Source organism: Oryzias latipes, chromosome 8 (genome assembly GCF_053564925.1).
Source record: "Oryzias latipes strain Hd-rR chromosome 8, Olatipes_Hd-rR_3.1".
Taxonomy (NCBI): domain Eukaryota; kingdom Metazoa; phylum Chordata; class Actinopteri; order Beloniformes; family Adrianichthyidae; genus Oryzias; species Oryzias latipes.
Genome location: NC_136244.1, coordinates 1,896,641 through 1,918,449, shown reverse-complemented (window position 1 = coordinate 1,918,449; position 21,809 = coordinate 1,896,641). Strand labels below are relative to the sequence as shown.

The following is a 21,809-nucleotide window of genomic DNA, read 5'->3' as shown; positions in this document are numbered from 1 at the left end:
GGATGTGTGATTGTGGCCCTGCGACAGACTGGCCAGTCCAGGGTGTCCCCTGCCTTTTCTCACAAGTGGGTGGATAGGCTCCAGCAGCCCCGCGACCCCGGCTTGTGGCTTGCCGACTGTAGATTTTATGTCACTGCTATCAGATTTTCAAACCGCATTTTTTTCGTCTGTTCCTGATTCACAATGATTTGAATAAAGAAATACTTAGAAATGAAGTTTCCAGCATGAGAAAAATGTAACAAGAACATGTTTGTTTGTTTTTTAAAACAACAGATTTTCGTCAGAGTTGGTCCTGAGGCCGTTTTCGGCTGAATTCCCGAATCTTCTGTAAACTCTTGTCCTTTTAGAGCAAAGTCCATCCGTCCGTTTTCTTAACCTGCTATTTCCCCTTTGAGGTCACTGGGTTGGACCAAATCTTTTTTTTAAACAACGTTTAAAGCATTACAAAAATGAAGAAAAATATGTGCAACTAAAATACAATGTAGCAAACAGCAGCAAAAATACAAAATAAACAATTTAATCAAGGTACAAATACCCCCCCCGTTTTTTATTTTGTAGAAACATCCTTGTCGGGTCGTGTTGTGACGCAACTTCCGGTGGTGCTGTTGGCGGGCAGAGCGAGGCAGGTTGTGCTTGCTAGCGCCGTGATCGAGGCTTTTGTGTGGCCCATCTGCAGGGAAGAGCCGCCGTGACTCCCGCCGCTGAGCCCCCAGAGTCCTGCTTCCCGCTGCCTCCGCTCGGTCGGCCCCCCCAGCCTGCTGCTGTACGTCGACAGACGGTCGGGCCTGCTGCTGTTAGCTCGCTGAGTTTCTCCGTGGAGGTAAGGCTGTCTCTTTTTTTTAATGCGCCATGTTGTCCTCTGGTGGTGGTGGTACACGGCGGCGGCGGCGGCCCACATGGAGTCTCTATTGTTAATCAAAATCCGTAAAATGTTCCATGGTTACTAAACTCGGTTTGTTGGATTTATTGAACCGGGCTTGCATATTTTAGCATGTTTTTGAACAAGTTAAAGCCCAAGACCGGCAACTCGTGTCTCTGAATAGGTAGAATGGCCACGCGCCGATTGTTGCGGCTCTATGTGCGGATGTAACACGCACAGCCAGGCTAATTTCACGAACACGCGCGTTTTTGAGGAAGATTTGCACGTGGTGTGTTTGTCGCGTAAAATTCACGGCTGTGGGGGTTCGGGTAAACGGGAGGGCGGTTCTCCCGCCGTCGAAGGTTCGGCCCAGAGGTTCTGGAGAACCGTCGAGCACGCCTGAAATGCAGTTGTTGAGTTGATGGTGCGGGAGCGGCGGCGCGTGCACTTATTTGTTATTATTTGTGATGTTTAATCAAAGCTGCAGTGCACGGAGGTGAACGCGCTTGTGAAGCAGACCCTCCCACCGCGAGCGCAATCATCTCACGTGCTCTAAAAAAAACAACTTTACTAACTGAAGGCGGTAAATAAGTGTTTTTGCTAACAAATAAAGAAAAATCACACGAAGCATTTAGTTTTTAATGTAAATAGAAGGGTTAAGACTATTGAAAACATCAAAACAACAAAGGAGATCTCTAAAGGGACCCGGTTCCATGCTAACAATGATCAGCCCGCCAGAGAGATGGAGCGTGCGCGCGCGCTCCCTCGGGGGCGGGTCTTCGGGTGTCTGATGCCACGACACCGACGTCGTTTGAAGTTGTTCCCCGTCGTTTGTCCACTCTTCCATTTAATTGGCCTGCCCCTCACCTGAAAGGATCTGTTGGGTTAACCTTAACTTTTTTTTACATTGAATCTGAATGGAGAGGAATTGTCTGCGCATGCGCGTTACAGCTAACGCTTTGGAGCTAGCCCAGGGCTGGGCAAAGTAGCTTCTTGTGGGCCAAATAGGGTTCCAAAATTTGGTATCTTTTGGGGACAAATGTGGTGTTCATGTTTCCATCGTGTCTCTTCTCTGTCTGTACAACATGTACGCCAAGGACTCTAAAAACTTCTGGTATCTTTAAAACAGAATTACCTTCAAAATAGACTTCTCACAACTTAACCACCAATTATCAAGCAAAACACAAGAGGCTAACTAATGACCGTTACAATACCTTTGTATTCAAACTTCATAGCATTACATATTCTGCAGTTCATTAAAAAAACTGAAAACTGCTTCTGTAATTACTATATTTTTCAGAGTAAAAGTCCCAGCAGGCAAAAAAGGCCGAACAAAGAAGAAGAAAACAATTACGAATAAGTCGCACTTTTGGGAGAAATGTATTTAACTAAAGTACAGGAACAAAAATCGACTTTTCATCTTGAGAGTCAAAACATTAGACTCACACGTTGATGCTTATCTAGCATAGCATTAAGATCGTACCTCCTAGTACACTAAGCTCTTTATATCACTTTAAATACTAAATCTGTTGAAGTCTTCAACCTTCATCAATGGAAAACTTACAGTAGATCTGGACAGGCTTGGGTTGCAGGTAATTCGGCCATCTTAAAAAAGTTCAACAGCGAAATCTCTAAAAGTATCCGTCACGCCATTGGCTTTTTTCCCCATGAAATCAATATTATTGACAATACCTAACCTAACATTTATTTAAACAAGAAACAAATAGCGTACAGCGCCTATCATAGCTGTTTACACACTATAAAACAAGGCTGCAGATGAATCCTGTGGAATATTTATTTATACAAAGACTTCTTTTCAATTGATGAGCAGTGTCTTTGGAAAATTTAGATAATTTAATTTGCCGTTTTAAGATAACATGTCTGTTCTAGTTCTCATATCTTTCCTAAAAGTGCTACTTATTTATAGTCCAAAAACCAAGGTACAGTATTGAAGAATGTCCGTCACCGATCGTTCATCATCAACAGCCTTTCTGAAACATTTCCAATGCTTTATGAAACATATATTAAAGAATATTGCCCAACATAAAAATCTTTTTTTTAATCAGAGCTTTAGACTGTGGTGTACTTGTTTGTTTTTTTGTTTTTCTAACTTGTCCCACCCAACATCTGAGCAAACAGATGAGAGCTGCTAGACGGAGTTTACAATAGGGGTTATATATCTTCTGATAACAAAGGCATATATTTGCATAAACCCCTCGTGAAATCCATCTTTACAGCGACTGAAGTGACTTTGATTTTCACCAGACGTCATGTGAAAAAGGTCTATTGGACGGAGCCATTTGTCTGAAGATATGTTGGACATGATTGTTGCTGACCCAACTGCACCTTTGCCTCCTCCTAGTGTCCTCTGAAGACAGCAAACTGGCGGCCGTAGCAGCAAAGAAGGGCAAGAAGGTGGAGGAGGAGGAGGAGCAGCAGGTGCAGCCACCGCCGGCGCCGGCGCCACCTGCAGCGGATGCACCGGTGGCCGAAGCTGCGGCTGCAGCTCCACCAGCAGAGGAGGAGGAAGAGGAGGAATATGTGGTGGAAAAGGTTCTGGACCGCCGGGTGGTGAAAGGAAAAGTGGAGTTTCTGCTGAAGTGGAAAGGTTTTTCTGAGTGAGTGTGAACTAAAAACTCTAGAGTTTCTCGCATTATCACAGTGTTTGGTGTCACGCGTGTGAAGTCTCACCAAACCTGCAGCTGCTGCAGCACATCTCTTCATCACATTTACATGCTTACTCTGCTAAATTGCGATAAATGGTGACCTTGAAGTATTTAACAAATCAAATCCAATCAGATGGAGCCCTTTTCTGGTAGACGCTCGCCTCCTATGTAGACGAGGGTCATCTGGAGTGTAATTTAAGTTGTGTTGACTCTTATTTAAATCAAACTGTTGCAGTGAGATGGATATGTTTTTGGTTGTTTTGCTATTTGTCCCGCAAGTTATATCGTCATCACAATATTGATCACTAATATCGCATTTTTGCGAGTTTTCCCTCACATCGTGCTGCCCTACACTGTAGAATACTTCCTACTGTTCATTGTGGGACTCGTGTCCTGACATGAGGGTTTTTATAAATAAATAAATATCTCGTCCTTCTTCTATGACGGATGCAGTAGAATGTTGTTTCAAATGTACATTTCTGTCTTTCCAGAGAGGACAACACATGGGAGCCAGAGGAGAACCTGGACTGTCCTGACCTCATTGCAGAGTACATGCAGAAACACAAAGAGAAGGAAGAGAAAAAGAAAGAGGGCAAAAGAAAAGCGGCCAGCGAGGGCAGCGGCGAGGCAGAGGAGCGGGGAAGCAAGAGGAAGAAGGAGGAGGTGGGGGAGCAAGTTCGCTGGAGACATCTTCCAAAAACTTGATTATAATTTCCTAAATAAAGATATGGTGGTCTTGAAACCTCTTAGGGTGAGAAAGCGAGAGGGTTTGGCCGAGGACTGCAGCCTGAGAGGATCATCGGAGCCACGGACTCCAGCGGAGAACTCATGTTCCTCATGAAATGGTGGGTTCCGTCGTCAGACTTTCACACCAAACCCGAGCTGTCGTGATCAGTGATCAAAGCGGTGACTCTTTCGGTGACATGTTGCCGTGTTGGGCTTTAACACTAAAGCTTTAGCTCCAGCATTCGTGAAACTACAGTCACTCTTCAACCGTTAACGCAGCCGTAAACGGTTGCGTTAACGGTTGAAGAGTGACTGTAGTTTCAGAGCATCTGTTTATTTGGAAGTTGCTGGAAGGATCTGCAATGTTATAGGTTTAATCAGTGGAAACTAATCCTAAGATAGTTGTTTGTAAATCCGTTTTTCTTTAAGCTGTGAGACTATTCAAAAGAGAATGATCATTTCGCCTCAAAACTTCACCTCAGATTTTTTCAAACTGCAAAAAAAAAAACAGAAAATTTTGTTACTCCTCTCTTAACGCTCTAAGACAGGGGGGTCAAACATATTTTCACTGAGGGCCACATCTGCATAGTGGTTGTCCTTAAAGGGCCAAATCTAACTTATACATGTATCTACTCCTCAATGTTAAATAACTCAGTTTTTATAACTTTTTACAGGGACAATTACAGTTGCATAGAAAACATATGTTTGTTTGTTACTCTAACATAAACTATTTTAATTTTTTTCCGCTTATTAAAACCCACATAACTCCATTAATGAATGATGAACTGTCCAAGTGAATAAAGAGAAATAACATAAAACTCAGCTGAAAGAACATGAATTATAGTGTAACATTTTACAACAAAAGGCTGCACACAACAACAATGTGTCTGCATTCACACAGAAGACCTGCAAACATTGAATAATTACAACAGCAGCTACACATAAATGATATGTAATCAACTAGAAAATTGTATTTTATTTTAAGAAATGAAAAACCTTTATGCTCACGGGCCACATACGACGACATGGCGGGCCGCATTTGAGTTTGACACGTGCTCTAAGCGTTTGTCATCAGCCTTTGAGAAATTCAAAACGTAAATCTGAAACGCTTACCTCCACGGAGTAACGTTGCAAACTAACGCTCTGTAACGCTCGCATCGTTACAAACGCAGATTTTCATACATGCAGTTAGTTAGGAAAACCCTCAGCAGGTGTTTGTTCTATGACTAACAGAATGTTTCTGTCCTGGTAAAATCAGTCCATACGTTGGTTTGTTTTGATATAAAACAAACAATGGGGGCGTCTTGGCCTTGTGGAAACCCTTCAGCATTTCTCTGGCCGGTTTCCTGCACAGCTCGGTGTGTGTATGCTGTGCAACGTCTGCTCAAAGAGAGGGTTGCTTCTGGACCTCTTCTTAAGCCGCAGGAAGTTCCTTTCTCCGAGCTGCAAAGTCAGCTGATCCTCTCCCACGGTCGAGCTACAGTGGAGAGAGGTGGAGTTTGATAACATGCATGAGGAGGCTGTGGTCACACGGAGGCTGGTGTGTGATTACATCATAAAGACGTGGTGGTAACCAGGTCAGACCCCTGGATGCACTAGAAATGTGCTGTTAACAACAATGTGGAATATTGTTAGTGGTTCTGAACCCCACCCCCCTCCAACCCTGTACTAGGGCCGGGGGCGTGTAATAGATTGATTTGAATTTGTTGCTCTGTTCCATTTCTTTTGGAAAAATCTGGATTTTATTTAATTTATTTTATCTCTACTATCTCCCGGAGTCATATCCGTCGCTGGTGCACGCACCGCGAGAAGCCCCCACCCCACTCCGTGACTTCTGCCAGTTTCCTCCCTGTAGCTTCAGTTTAAGCCGACGAAGGAGCAGAACATGTGAGGATTTTAACCGGCATCCAGACAGAACTGGAGGATAAAACCTGCTGGACTCACAGCAGCAACAGAGCGTTGAGTAAAAACGTTGATTTGGAGGCAGCGGTGTGGCTACACACACTGATGCTACCATGCTAACGGGCTGTTCCGTGTGTCGCCTTCATTTGATCACGGACCCCTTTAAAGTCAGAATTTTACGGAGCGGACTTTTAAGACCTGGTGGATAAATGCTACTAAGTTAATTCATAGAGCGTTTATAAAAAACAGTATTTTATAAAGATATAATTTAGAATAAAAAATTGTGACCATTTTGCCCAGTGCTACTTCTATTCCAAGGAACTTACTAAGGACCGGATATCTGGTCCATTTGGACTCTGAAAGACAAGATGGAGTCAGAGGCTCAGGCTCCTAGAAGGAAAGGGAATGGAGCACTGAAAAGTCTGGTCGGGACGCAAACGGGCTGTCTGAGGGAAAGGCAGGGAGCCAAGACGCCAGACCTAACGTCTGAGTAGAGGTCATAAGTTGATAGAAGCAGCTGTAGTGGATGAAGAGATTGGTACAGAGAGTGTGGAGCTAAGACGTTTGTTCATTCATAAACATATTGTTTATTTAGACGTTCAGTAGTTTTGTTTAAGAAATAATTGTTCTGAAATTTAAAGATTCATGCAAGGTCTTAAAAAGTGAAGAAACTTGTAGGAACCCGGATATATCTTAAACTTTTGGTTTAAATTCATTATTAAATCTTTACATCTTAGTCTTTACATTTAAAGATTTCAGGCGGTCATTATCCAGAACAGAGATCTGGACATGTTGAAGCTGGAATGCAGAAAGATGGAATACATTCATCGTCTCTTTCTTTGTTGTTCCCTGTGATATTTAGATTTTTCCATGTATAATGAAATCAATCTGTTATGTTTGAATACTGGTTTCCATATTTATCATTTTTTATTTTTTTTTAATCAGGAAAAACTCAGACGAGGCCGACCTTGTTCCGGCCAAGGAGGCCAACGTGAAGTGTCCCCAAGTGGTGATCTCCTTCTACGAGGAGCGCCTCACATGGCACTCCTATCCCACGGAAGAGGAGGAGAAGAAAGAGGAGGACAAGAAGGACTAGACGCTAAAAAGAATACTCTGGAAGTGTGGAGGTGACGTGCAGGAAATCAACACTCCAGTTACCCTTTGCTCGTTCACACGTGGGGAGAAACGGCCGACTTTTGTTCTTTTCCTGCTCCGCCAGAAGTTCTCAAAAGATGTTTCCACCTGTGTGTCACCTGAAATGGTTCTACCTGAAATTCTGCCTATGACAGCAGGTAGAACTGGCAATGTCTGTAGGAAAATCTGTCAAAAGGATCTGAATCTGAAAGAGTTTTTATAGAAGCAAACTGTCAAAGTACTGAATGTTTGTCCACATCAATTCCCCCCATACAGCCCCTTCAGCGGTTGAATTGGGGGTGGGGACAGCCTTAACCTTTTGATATCCACCAGCCGGTAGATGCCAGGTGACCTGCAGGCATGTGGGCATTAGAGGGTTGACGCGTTTCAGGCTTCCAGTCCATCTCCAGGATGAATGGGTGGAAACATCTTTTGGAAAACACAAAGGGGGCGTGGCGGTACACTTTAGAGTACAGCGGTACCCATACCCGGCATCAGTTGTATGTGAATTGGTGAAATCCCCTCCAGTTGACACACACACCCACACACACACACAACAGCTCAGATTCCCATTTGCAGAGAACCTGTTGGAGACAGCTTGTTCGTCAGTGCACCTGCTGTGTGACGAGCCTCCCGTTCTCAATCCCGTTTGGATAGTTCCTCATTGAAGACGACCCAACGTACTGTGAAAGGATCAGTGTACCACACAGCCAATGTTTGACTGCCCAAAGCCCGAAAGCAGACGAGAGTCCTGCCTGCTCGAGCGTCGGCGGAGTTCTTCTCCTCTTTGGCCCAACCCTTCTGTCCGCTGGGGGGCTCTCCGCTCGTAGCCGATTGACCTTTTCATTTCCACGGCTTCGTTTGTCTCCACGCACGGAGCGTTAGTGCTCAGCTGACCACGCTTTGCACACAGGCGATCGTGCTGAACTGACCCGGTTTCTGCGATGAACATTTCCTCTGTGGTTCTCTCGTTTGCCAACGTTCTGTGTTCGCTGTGACCCCAGCCGTGCATTTCTATGTATACTGTATCAAAGGCAACGTAGTGTTGGCGCCCCTGGAGGAGCTGCGTCCAATCTCATCTCCGGATTGTTTGTTTGGGGAGGGGGGGGTGTAATTGTGCTGAGCACCCCCACCCCCCCTGATTTTAGTGCAAACGTCTTCTTAACCATGTCTGTTTTGGGAGGGTTTTGGTCATTTTAAGGCTCTTGAATGGCAAACATTTCGCCTACATAGGACGTCTGGACGGTTGTCTCCCCCAGATTTTAGAAAAGTGTTTTAATTCAGACGTCAACATCCAGCAGCTGATTGTTTCTTTTATTTCATTCGCCCTTTTTTAACGTCCATCAGTGTTATGAGTCTATTGTCTTACAACCTGACTGACATCAGCGGCGGGAGGAGATTGGATCAGCTGTTCCAGGTCTGCTGCTTAGCAGGTTTTTTCTTTTTTTTCTACTGTATTTAGCCTATTAGCTAGTGTTCACCTGTTGCATGTTGATCTACTTTTGTCTCATTTGGAGAATAAATGTCATGGGATTTTTAATTTTCCTCCTAAAAATGTTTTCTTCTTTGCGTCGTTCATGTCAATCTGCTCTCAGGGCCGTAAGGAATTCCTTCGGCGCCTTTGAGCAGACATTTTGCCCCCGCCACGTACCTCAAAATCTGATTTGATGTAGAACTCGCCCACTCAGAAATAACAAAAGATGACATCACAGCACACAAAACTGTCACAAGAAAGAGAGAAAAAAATCAAGTCAAAGTTTAAAAATGTAACTAAAAAACATGTCTTTTATGTCTGAAAGAAGTTTTGAAATTATTATGGGATGGCCAGTGGACCTACAGCTTGGTGGTCATTTTGTGGTAACGTCAAATTCAGCAATTTTCACATTTTCCCCCGATTTGGGGTGGGGTGGGGGGGGCTCATTGTGCAATTTTCAAGAAATCTGATCCACGTGCCGCCATCTTTAATCTACAACCGGAGCAGAAGTTTCGTTGACCTTTGACCTCAGGAAGAGGCTGCCATCTAGACCCCCCACACAAACGCACACAAAAAAAAATTTGCCTTTTAGTAAATTTAAACTCCTCACAATCAGTTGTCTACTTACTCCTCGAGCATCACTAGGAAGCTGTTTGGGGGGGGGGGTACAAAACTAGATGTTGAGAATTCATCGTGGTGAACTCGGAAAAGTGGCGGTCCCGTTAACCGCATATTTTTACAGGAATATTGTGAAAATCCGTAAATCCCTGGTACAGGTTGAATGATATAACACACAACAGAAACATTTCAGGAATGTGGGCGTGGTTAACACAAATCTGCTCTCAAGAAAATCCAAAAGTTGACTTTTTCCAATTCTTCTGAAAGTTACATACATGTGTTCGTCGCCCCCAAATGACCAGAACATAAAATGGTTGCTATGGAGATAAACCCAACAGAAAAGCTCCCATTATTGAGAAACAAAAGTGTTTTCTCATGAATTTGTCCCGTGCGGCTCTGACCCGGCTGGCAGGGCGAGCGGTACCTGCAGGCCGTCCAATGCCGCTCACAACTTCGCTTCAAATGACAATTTCAGGAAAGGAGAGTGACCGACGCCCAAATCCAGTCAGGAAAACGGCGCAGTCCATCCAACCTGGTGTTGGAGTGACGACCATAAAGGAAGAAGAAAAGGCCTCTGTAGACCGTTGGAAGGTGTCCCGGTTCAGGACCCGACCAGAGTTCTGACGGGTCTCTGGTCCGGCGTCCGCTAAAATGCATCAGAGCTTCGCTATGGCAGCTCTTTTCATGAAGGGGGGGGGGGTTCATCTCTTCTGGACAGAGTTCTCTGTGGATTTAAAAAAAAAAAAAAGAAGCTATTTAGAATAAAAGTTTGTTAAACTGCAGAATCAACCATTGTTTTCGGTTACAGCCTATAAATACTGTAGAAAGTGTCAGCAGTGAGGTTGTGATGACAGAACACAACCAGACGTGGAAAAGTTCAATCTGTGAAACGTTTCTTCTCAGCTTCACAGATTTTCTTTACATGCATAACGCTTTAAAACGATTATGAAGCTGTTTTCAAAACAAATGTTTATTGTAATATTAAAATTTGGAATTTGGTGCTCGAGTACTTGAATTCCCATTCCTTTAAAACGTAATGCATTCATGTAGGATCATTTAATAGCAGTTTATCTGCACATTTTAGACACAGTGATAAATAATAGGAAGCTTTTTTGGTTAATTATTAGTTTGTCAACGTAACATTATTTTCCTATTTAGAACCTGTTCCACCTTTGAAGACGACAGCATAAAGTTTTAGTGGTCCTTAGGAAAAGTCACTACCATGACTGGTTGCTCAGTTTACCAGCTGAGTCATTAATGTTCTGAGGCCTAACCTCTTTGTTTACTCATAGGATCAGAGTAGTGATGCGTAAACTAAGCTCCGCCTCTATTTTTTTTCTTTTCTTCTCTGATCTCCACGCGTGTGAACGCCGGGTCTGAAGAGGTCTATGCAGCAAAAACCTCACTCTCCAAAAATAGTTCAATCTTTTCTGATGGAAATGAGAAACTGCGGCTGAAAGTGGGCTTTGAACTCATTATTGGCTGAATTTAAGCTCCGCCTCCTGATTCCAAAGAGCTGTTTTTAATACCTCATCTGAGGTGGCCCCCCCCAGAGGGCCAGGAGAGGAAAGTATGGGCATCTTTGTCCGGCGACCCGATGGATGGATGGATGGATGGATATTCCGGTAAGATCAGGGAACTATAATCAGTTATTCCTTTCAGATGATTGAATACTGTTCAGACCAACCAAAAATAAAATAAAGATCAAACACAATGTGAAAATTTCTTGTATATTTTTAGTCATGTTTCTGGGAAAATCTGATCCTTTCATGCTTAAAATTCTCCACTTTCCCAAATGAACAGTTGTGTTCTACATCTGTCATGTAAAAATATGTAGGCTGCTGTTGAGGAAATGTATAAACGTTCAAATTTGAGTCAAATCCATATGCATCTACAAAACACAGTCATGAATCACAGGTTTGCCGACTCTTTCTTATGAATAGAATAGAATATTTTTATTTCTATAACACTCTTCACTGAGAGAATCACAAAGCACTTTACAAAAGACAGCATAAAATAAAAACCAAGCAGAGGTAGTAAAAGCCAATAATGTCAAAAGGTGAAATAGTAAAACAAATAAAAACATTGGAGTCGATCTGATGAAGCGACAACAGAAGGGACCAAAAATGAGGAAGGAGAGATCTCCAGTGTTCATGAAAGGCTTAAGAGACGTTTGGGAGACCCCAAGGACCCGGGTTAAAACGAACATGCAACGGTGTTTAGATGTTTCAGAAATGTAAAACGTAGTTTTGTCTCTTCTGAATGAAAGGAATTGCACACCTGTTTGCAAGTAAACCTTTATGGATAAAGTTTAGAGTCTTATTAAACCCGGAGATGAATGCAGGGAAGCAGACGGTTTGGACGCATCAAGAGGATGTTGGTGAAATGATGCTGAGGACTCAACATCATGACGATGTTTTTCAGTGCCCTAAAGGCAGTGGCTGAATGGATTAGCCACTGAAAAAGACAGGTCTTCTTCTCTCCTGAGGATTTCCTCTTTTGGCCTGGATCCTCGTGGTGACCCTCCGTGTTCTCAGCCTCATTGATGTATTTCTAAAGCACCTTCCACCAACATCCAAGGAGACCCAAAGTGCCAAACCAAACATTCAAGAATCTAAAGCATAAAACCAAACTAAACATCGTAGAGACATAAATAGAATACAATTAAAAGCAAATAGAAAAGAACAAAAATCATGAAACCAATAAAAGAGATTGAAAGCAGGGCAGGGCTGATGCCACCAATCGTTTAGTCTGGACAACAACGTTCTGTAGATGTTTTACATTTTTGTTCTGAGGATCCATTCGTTTATCACAGAAAAGGTTTTGACTTTCGTGCGTACGTGGCTTCTTCCTGTTTAAATTGCCCTCAATAGAACTTCTAACAAACGGTCAGGGTTCATAATAAAATCAGAACATTCCACAGAGACTGATGGAACAAAATCGAGAGAAGTTCAAGTTTTCCTGCCACAACGAACCACACGTCGCTTCCAAACGACACATTTCTGCATCAAAACAAATTTATTTATCCGCAGATTCCAAAGCAAGGATGTACCAAAAGGTGCAGTTCCTCAAATGAGCACTAGATGCACTTTTGTTTAGATTTAGCTCATGGAAGCATCCGGAACATTCTGGTAGGTGGACGGTTCCCCAGATGTTTTGCTCTTTTTAGATTCTTTTACAGCCGGGGAAGTAGTACAGAAGTCACTATGACGCCGTTTCTCCACCATGCAGGTTTTGGTGCTACGCCGGAGCCAGAGCCTGGCGGGGCTAGTTTTTCAGGTCTCCCTCGCCAAAGCAGCAGCTCAGAACTGTTCCGGCTCTTTTCTGGGTCGCCGGGAAGAACCGCTTCGCTCTAGATGGTTGGGGACGATACCATGAAGTGTCTCTGCTGGGCTGTAATAATAATGGACTCTGACCGAGCATTTCTATCTCTTCCTCCAAGCAAATTTCAGTTGCATAGACAGACATTTTGGACCTAACACCCACTTTGTCCCTGAAAAACGAGTTCTTCAGCACCAGTTTGTCTGCAGGGCATCAGCAGAACCGGAGGCCGAGGCCTTTTCAAATTTTAAAAGGAAAAAAAAAACTAGAATCAATGATATTTTAGAAAAATGTGTTTTTCTGCTCTAAACAAACACCACCATGAACGGTTCTGATGATAAAACCGGACCAGTACCAAGGCTGCCCTCCTCTATGCACCAACACCTTGGAATTGTGTCCAGCAGCAGTAACGCTACAGCGTGGCGTTCTTTGTCTGACCCAGCAGGCAGTGGCGGCGTCTTTCACACGCGTTCCTCAGCTCCTCATTTCTTCTTGCGCCTCTGTTTCTGGCTGCTTTTCTCCTCTGCCAGCTTCCCGTCAGGTCCGAACAGCAGCGTGAACTCTGCTGCGCTCAAGTCGCCCTCCTCATCCCTCAGCTCCGAGAGGACTTCCTGGTACAGAACTCCCAGTCTGTGCTTCATCTGCTGCAAACGCCGCAGAGCGTCACGGTTTTCTCTGAGCAGCGTTGAATGGCGGCGCCTCAGAGCCGAAACGTCTTCCTCTAGTCCCAGAAGGATGTCGTGTTTCCGTCTCCTGCAGTTCTGAGCAGCAATCTTGTTCTTGCCACGCCGCCGAATGTTCTTGACGAGAGTCAGCTGCTCCTCGCTGAGCTGGCAGTCGCTCAGCATCTCGTTGAACTGGTCGACTGGCAGGTTGACCATGAGCTCGGTGGAGAACGGGATCTTCAGGGAGTGCACTCGCTCGAGTTCGCTCCGGCTCCACAGTCTGGCCTCTGAGAAGCGATGGGAAGAGGAGCGGCCGTGACGCCTGGCGCTCCCGCTCCTCGGAGCAGAACTGGTCTTTCTGGGATGCATCTGGTTGTACGTGTGATCGTGGCCAACGTGCTCCAGCCAGGAGGGGAAGCCATGAAACTCTTTGTGATCCTCAGTGATGACGGGGAGTTGCTTACCATACCCCGGAGACCCTCCAACCGCTCCCTCCTCTTCCTGTTTTATGGTGACTTCCCCTTCTGAGTCCAAGCTTCCCTCGCTGCGACCCTCATCCTCAGAGAATACAGTCCTGTCTGAAGATGTGCAGGACATCGGGGTGCTTGATGAGGAGGAGGAGTAGCTGGAGGAGCCACTAAAAGCACCTGAAGACGCAGGACTGGGGCTGCAGTCCAAGGACAGACCAGAGTCCGACTCAACCTCTTCAGCATCTAGGAAGAAACAAATGAAGGTCATGACAGCTTCAACTCTGAGGGAGAAGCTTCTGGTTTCTCTTTAGTTTAATTACCTTCTTGGATTCCCATGTGGTCTTCCTCTTCTTCCTCTCGCTGGGTCACGTCACGGTAAAAGCCTTTTTCCAGCTTGGCTGCCGGCTTTGAGCCAAATCCTTCTTCCAGATCCAAGTCCAACAGATTCATGTCGTCTAGAAGGGTGGCATCTCCCAGCAGTTCTGTCAGAAGGCTTGGCAGATCCTCCTCCTCCTCCTCCTGGCCCAGCAGAACGTCACTGGAAGAAGATTCCAGACATTCTTGGGACATCATCCCATCTGAAGCCTGGGTGAAGCTGGGAGGTGTCGGGTCAACGCCAAAGGCTTCAGGTTCATCTTCAAGGAGAGGATGTTCCGGTAACAGACCGAAGTTTAAGGTAGTGGAGATGTCGTTTAAACTCTCAAGGAAATCTTTGAAAGGATCTTCGGTGGGCAGGTCTGAGGAGTTTAGACTGAGAGGCAGAGGATCCAAACCGAAGTTTGTGGTCGGCGCTGAAGTGTGATCGTCCAGCTCTGTGCTGGGAGTCAGGGGAAGCAGGACCGCTTCTGGCTGGACCCGAGACCCCAACAAGTCTGAAAAAGAAGAAGGGAAGAACTTCAAAAACACTGTGAGGACCACGTCTGTGACAGCTCTGTCTCCAGATTCATGTTGCAGTTCCAAAAACCGCCATTAGAGGCAGAAAATAGCCATTTTCCATCGACTCTTGGGTCTGTGTGAGACAGAGGAGCTCACCACCATGAGGTGATCCGTTCAGAGAGACTCTTTCCAAATCTGTGCCCTGCAGAGACAAAAAAACTCATCAGTACACCTGCTGAACGTTCTATTGGATACCTGGTTCCGTTCGTTCCTGAGCCACCTCTCACCTCGTCCTCCAGGAGGAACGACACATCCTGCCAGAGAAGCTCCAGGTCCTCGGCTGTGGGGGGAAGGCCCGGGGGGATGACGGGGGGCCGCAGAAGCCGAGGATTTGAGCTCGGAACTCCTGAGGCGACACTTCCACCCTTAAGATCACAAAAAATGCAGAGATGTTGAGAACAGTAAGAAGCCGTAGAACCACGGAGAACCGGCAGTTTCTCCAACAAACTTCTGACTGGTGTGGAGCAAGAGGACTACAATCAGCCGAGCAGAACCGCTTCTGCTTTCAAACTCATGCCGGGGTTGAATTACCACGGAAATGTGCAGCGGACATGAATTCATTTTATACCAACACAGTGGAGGAAAGAAGTATTTGATCCCTTTGCTGGTTTTACGGGTTTGTCCACTTGAAAAGAAACTGACATTCTGTCATCCCGACAGTCGGTTCATTTAAAGAGTGAGATAGAAAATCAAGAAATATACATTTATTTGAATTTCATTGAGGGAAATAATTATTTGAACCCTCTTGTCAGAAAGACTCAGTAGTTTGTGGCTAAACCCTCAGATCAGAGGTGTCTTGATCAGGTTTCTGCACAGATCAGGAGGAATTCTGCTCCACTCTTCTTTACAAATGACGTCTAAATCATTCAGTTTTGGTTACTGTTGCTTAGCAACGCTGAGCTTCAGCTCTCTCCAGAGACTGAATGGACCGTTCCGTGACTCTGATCTGCTTCTTCTTCAGCCGGTCCTTGGTCGTCTTGGCTGAAGGTTTTGGGTCATGATCCTGTTGGGAGACCCGTCCACCCCCCCTTTTGAAGGAGGTTCTCCCTCAGGATTTGATGGTACATGGCTCCGCCCATCCTCCCATCCACACGGTGCAGGAAAACACTCCCCAACCATAATGTTTCCACCTCCATGCCTGACAGTGGGGATGGTGTTCTTGGGGTCATTGGCAGCAAACACAACGGGTTGAGTTGATGCCAAAGAGCTCCATGTGGGTCTGATGTGACCACAGCACCGTTTCTCAGGAAGGTGTTCAGACTTCAGGCGGTCCTGCTGCACGTGTCTTCCGAACCACAGGGACTTTGAGAGCTCTGATAGATGTGGAACCCTTGCGGCGTAAAGCATCACCAGTGGTTTTCTTGGTGACTGTGGTTCCAGCTGCTGTGAGATCATCCACTAACTCCTGCCGTGTTTCTTTAGACCCATTTCTGTTCTCATGATCACAGAAACCCGACCAGGTCAAATCTGGTTTGGAGTCCCAGACTTGCAGGTGGATTGATGGTCACAGTCTTGTATTTAGTCGGAACTGCACCAACAGTTCTCCCCTTTATATCAGGTTTTCAGGATTTTCTATCTCTTCAGGTTTCTGAGCGTTTCTGCTGCTAAAATGATGAGTCATCTGTTTTCTCATCAGCCGCTTTGAACCTAAACCCTCAACATAGGAAACTTTGTTTTTCATCTACACACAAACCTAGAGATGTGGAAGGAATGTCACAGCCTTCGGTACATTTGTAGCTCTGATCTGGGAGTAATTGCAGTTTTGTGTGTGTCAGGCGATTGGTGCGTACTCTTCAAAGATTTGTTTTCAGTCATAAACCCCTGTAGCTTTATTTATTAAATTGGGTTTATTTGTTTTTAAAATACGGTAATTAGATTCTACGACGGAGTATTAGGGCCACCAAAAAAAAAAAAGTAAAATTATGAGTTTTTATCTCGTAAATTTATGAGATAAAACTCGTAAATTTATGAGAAACAAACTCGTAAATTTACGATATTAAGTGGAAGTGAGCATGCAGAGCAGCAGGTGAACGCCGCGCAGCAGCAGAGCAGACCAACTAAACTCAGTTGAACAGGTGATCTGAATGAGCTTCAACGTTCCAAATATCTGGAAGCTCATTTGTTTGATTTACAATTTATTAAAGTTTTATTTTTTGATGGTTGGTTTGCAGGATCCCTGCAGCCCGATGAAGCCATCGGTTTCTCTGCAGCTTTCCACTTCAATCCTTTCTTCCTCCAGATCTCTACGTTTGTGTGAGGCTTTCCGTCTGAGGAGGAGCACTTTTTGCCTTTTTCAACATTCTAATGCTAATATAATAGACTATTTTCATTCATCTTTGTTGTTTGATGATATAACGGTACGTTTACTTCCGCATTGGTGTTTGGATCTGATGACAGGTTCATGACGTAAGGTGACAGATGAACTTCAGGGTTTGTGAATGAAAAGGAGAATAAAGGCTGCAACGATCCTCTGCACCAAAACGTTTCTCTGAGCTCCTTATTTTACAGATGAAACTCCGCTTTACTGACACTGAACCTCGTAAAGCCGCCTCTACTGACAATAATCTGATTTTGAGTCGCCAAAGGTTCAGAATCTCTTTGTTTTAAACCTATAATAATCCGAAAATAAAGCTTCACAAAAGGCTCCACATCTTTCATCTTCAAGCGATGCTCCAATAAACGGACAACTTCTGTGTTTTCTCCTTGTTAATCTATGACTTTTTTCTCGTAAATTTACGAGAAAAAAACTTGTAAATTTACGAGATAAAATGTCGTAATTTTACTTTTTTTTTTTTTTTTTTGGTGGCCCTAATACTCCGTCGTAAGATTCTGATCCTTCAAACATCTTTTATTTATCAAAGCCCTTCTCTGTGGTATTTTTTATTTCTTTTTCGGCTCCTTTCCCTTCTGCGGTGTCCATCGTTGTGTTCCTTCCTGAGTTCGTTCAGCACCAGGGGTTTGAACGGGTCACAAATCCCGTCAGAGATTGAGTTTTCAGCTTCTCCGTGAAAGTGTTTGTTTGTGTTGACCTGCAGTCGCAGTAAACACAGTGGTTGCAAAACTCTGAGGAGTGAATGTGTGTCGGACGGAGCACCACAGCACGGCGGTCCGGTTTCAAAACAGCCCAGCCGGTCATGCGGCGCTCCGGCATGTTTGACATTTAAGACGTGAGGCGGTGCTGACAAACGGATGAAGCAACTGGCATCTCTGGTTGTGTAACAGTGAAGCGGCGTGGCCACTGTGCACACACACACACACATCAGTAATACAACTCTGGTCCTCGGCCTGTACAGGTCCCAAACATGAGAACTTTCCACACACAGATGCAGCTTCGGTTTGAGGAAGATGAGATCGGGAGCCGGTTTGACATCGCTCACATTTTAAATTTGATTCAGAGTCTTCAGTTTATCAGGCGAAAACCCAAACTAGCAGAGCCTGTTGGTAACCAATGGCAACAGCTGCTCCTAATGGAGGAATTGCAACAGCCTCTTCCTGGTCTCCTCCTGCTGTTCCTGCAGAGTTCCCATCATGCAGCTGTTGGTGATCCTTCAGGAAGCTCCCTGACCTGAATGTTTGCAGCCTGAACACCGGATCCCTGAGGGGAGGGGTCAGGAGGACGTCTGCAGCTGTTTCCTGCTGACTCCGCCTCTCACGTGACCTCACGCTCGCTCAGTGTGACCATCATCATTACCGTCCCTAAAGGCCCAGAGCGCTTTACAGCCCCAGTCCCATCCACAGCGATGGCTGACGAAAACCAGCGCCAACCTGTAACCACTAGGAGCAATGAACGGTTCAGTGCCTTGCTCAAGGACACGTCAACAGGACGGGAACCAAATCTGAGGTTGGCTGCTCTAAAACAAAATAATGACTAGGATCTGCATTTCCAAAAGAAAATGTGGGTTGAAAGGTATGAAAATGAAACTTTTAGGGTAATAATTGGCACCAAAAGAAAAAATGTAAATAAAGAAATGGTCAAAGTTGACCATGAATAAAGTGAAAACAGCACAATAACAAAAAAGATGTTTGTGAAAATTGCTGGAACCAGCGAGCTTCTGCACCAAGGATTCCCCATGCATTTCAATGGAGGCAAAAATCCTGGAATATCTGGAAAAGTTGAAGGATTTGAAGGAGCAGAAGTCTCACAGGAGCGTCTATATTTACTCTTTTTCAAATAAATCTGCAGTAGAAAGCAGCGTGCAGCCTCTCTCATGGATCCGGCTGCAGGTTTTCATGTCCAAACTTCTCCTTAAATGGAAACGACAGATTCAGGGTTTGTGTGACGACCCACAAAAGGAGCATTTGGAGACCCGCTCCAATGTGCTCAGGAGTCAAGGTGGAATCCTGCTGAAGTTATTGGTCGTGGACCATAACGTCACGTCCACACGAGATGCCGCTCTCCTCAGGCTGCAGCTCTGTAACCTCCACTGAAACACTGAGGACGCTTTCACCAACATGTCTGCGGATTAAACGGAAGATCTTTGATGGAAGGAAAACATTCACCACTGAGCCGTTCAGTGGATCAGACTCCGATTCTGGAGTCTTCTCTGACAATCACACGGGACGAGAAGTGATGAAAGGTTGATCTAGGAATCCACTTTTTATCCTTAAACGTTACTGAAAATACTTCTGTACAAAAAGAAAAAACGTGCACATGGCAAACTCTCAGCTTTTTTAGGGAAAAAAGGAGCTGCTCGGTTTGTGATTTAAAAAAGAAAAACTCAGAGACTCTACGGCAAAAAGCAGAGAAAGACTGATCTACAAGGAAAAGTGGGAGGAGCCTCAGCTCCTCCTTCTCTCCCATTGGTCGTCACACAGCAGAAATATTTGCACACAAAGCAGCCTGCCGTACCTCCTCATCCTCCTCTTCCTCAGGGTCAGCTGCTCGAGGCTCCACAGGCAGGCCGCTCCACTCGCGCTGCACCTGAGCCGGTCTCTCCAGCGGCTCCTGCTGCACCAGCCACGTCTCCAGCACAGCATCGGGAACCTGCAGATTGACATAGATTGTTTTTACATAAAATGCAAGACAAAAAATACCCCCAAAAACTAAGAAAAGCCTTCAGTGACGGAGGCTTCAGCATCGGCGGCCTCGTACCTGCAGCCGGTGCAGAGAGTGGACCTGCTTGTGCAGACGTGGGGCAGTGAGGAGCTCCTGCAGGTCCACAGATTTGGGGTACAGACCCCCCCGGCGGTCGTAAGCCTTCATAGGAGCAAAGCTGGCGTCGAGCCAGAGGGGAGACAGGTAAGACTCCAGATCCACGTCCACTCCGAGTCCACTGAGGCTCAGCAGGACCGCCATCTGGACCAGGCCCTCCGTGAAGAGCTTCTTCAGGTGCAGCATCTCCTGCAGGAGCTCAGAGGGGCGGCTGTGTCAGCGGACGAGGAGGAGATGCTGCCAAACACAAAACCAGAACAACGTGAGCGCAGCTGCTGCTTCGGAGCACCGCTGCTGCTTCGGAGCAGAGCTGCTGCTTCGGAGCAGAGCTGCTGCTTTAGAGAGAGGGAATGGAGATACAAGAAAACGAATGAATCAGGTTTCTATAAACTGATTCTCCTGAAAATGTCATCAAAACTGGTAAACAGAAGAAAAACAACAGTTTCTGCTTCGCTGTGTGAGAACAGCTTGTGATCCGGTTCTGTCCCGTCTTTGCTGCTTACTTTCTGCTGTAACCCTGCGCTGGGGGGGAGGTTTGAAGAGTCCTAACCTGAAACCGATCAGGCAGAGCTGCCCTGCAGGCTCAGACCTCAGCATTTCCTTGACCCCGTTCTAGAAAAAACCTGGTCCCCCTGCTCCTGTTACTCTGATGTAACTGCCAGTGTGTGCTGTACGCTGCAGCTGGGCACGCCTCGCTCCTTCAGAGTTCATGTTTGACGCCATGGCAACAGCAGAAGCGGCTGAAACCGCCAAACCCGGGCACAGCCTGCGAGTACGAGGAGACTTCCTTTGGTCAACAATCAGGGCAGAAGACCATGATGCTGCTTTAATCACAGCACAACTCCCACATGTCAATCATCCAGATGGGATGGAAAGTTATCCGTTTGGACCAAAGCTGTGGTTGATTCTGCCGTTTCAGAACGAATCCTTCATATGAACCAGGACACCTTTTACACCAATGGGTGGACGTATTTGTTCATGTTTGTTCAAAGGGGAAGCATGTTTCCGTGGAGACCCCCCCCCTCCCCGTGATGAAGGGGGAGTGGGGGAATAATCGCGCAGATATTTAGATCCCACTTCAGTCATCTGTTGATCTGTTCTCAAAGCGTTCCCAGAGGTCTTTTCATTATCCAAAGACCTGTGTTGTTTTCTGGGACATAGTTTCTGCAGAGCGGCAGGAATTCACCCCTGAGTTGCAGGTGGTGGAGTAAGCCCACCCCCACTTCCCATCATCCCTCCTATCATCCTTTATTTTACTCCTCCAAACAAGCATACATGCGATTTTGGCTGTTTACCTGAATCAGAACGTCCGAGTCAGCTGGCGAGCAGAAAGCGGTCAGAGAGAGAACGGGTGGACCAGTCGGGGGGGGGGGGATAGTGAACCAAATCTATCAGCCGGTTCTCCTGTAAGACGTTAGTGAAGAACAAAATGAAAGTGAGTCCACCGACGCAGACCATGAAGACCTTCCCACTTGAAGCTGCAGCGGCACAAACTTTGCCTTTTCATCATGAATCAGAGGTTTAGATCACGTCTCATGAATTCACTCACAGTCCAAAACACAAGTGAAGACAGTGGAAGAAGGTCAAAGTTTTAAAAATAGACTCTTATTGTGAAAGTTTCACAACCATCTCAGCTCAGAGCACCCCCCCCCCCCCCTTTTGAAATTATAAGTGATTACATTAATAAAAACTTGTGGTTCAGTGAAAGTATAACTTAAGGACTTCTGTTAATAGATCAGGTCTTGATTTGGTTTGAATTCTGACGTAACCGATCAAAACAAACTCGTAAAAGCCCCTTCTGCCTCCCTGGACCCGGACTAAATTTAGCCCGGCTCATTCCAGACTCACCACGGGCGCTGGGAAGGTCCGGTCCGGTTCTCGTTCGG

At 45.5% G+C, this 21,809-nt stretch overlaps 2 protein-coding genes across 4 annotated transcripts; one reads left to right on the top strand and one right to left on the bottom strand.

Moving 5' to 3' along the window:
• The first annotated feature begins 543 nt into the window (after positions 1-543).
• Positions 544-8,842, top strand: cbx1a (chromobox homolog 1a (HP1 beta homolog Drosophila)). Its single transcript, XM_078951093.1, has 5 exons — positions 544-820; positions 3,222-3,477; positions 4,017-4,188; positions 4,276-4,370; positions 7,099-8,842. Exons 3-5 carry the CDS (start codon positions 4,078-4,080, stop codon positions 7,247-7,249), a joined length of 357 nt encoding a protein of 118 aa, XP_078807219.1. The 5' UTR covers positions 544-820; positions 3,222-3,477; positions 4,017-4,077; the 3' UTR covers positions 7,250-8,842.
• A 2,455-nt stretch (positions 8,843-11,297) lies between these two features.
• LOC101171008 (endoplasmic reticulum membrane sensor NFE2L1) lies at positions 11,298-21,806 on the bottom strand. 3 transcript variants are annotated; one of them, XM_020705543.3, is made up of 8 exons: positions 21,772-21,806; positions 21,219-21,327; positions 19,864-20,160; positions 19,621-19,755; positions 14,999-15,136; positions 14,868-14,913; positions 14,156-14,707; positions 11,298-14,078 (listed from the first exon to the last, which is right to left on the bottom strand). In XM_020705543.3, exons 3-8 carry the CDS (start codon positions 20,107-20,109, stop codon positions 13,183-13,185), a joined length of 2,013 nt encoding a protein of 670 aa, XP_020561202.1. In that variant the 5' UTR covers positions 20,110-20,160; positions 21,219-21,327; positions 21,772-21,806; the 3' UTR covers positions 11,298-13,182. The 3 variants fall into 3 exon arrangements, with proteins under 3 accessions (XP_020561202.1, XP_020561204.1, XP_020561203.1); XM_020705545.3 differs by having other exon boundaries at positions 19,888-20,160; positions 21,772-21,805; XM_020705544.3 differs by lacking the exons at positions 21,219-21,327; positions 21,772-21,806 and adding an exon at positions 20,427-20,623.
• Positions 21,807-21,809: the final 3 nt, after the last annotated feature.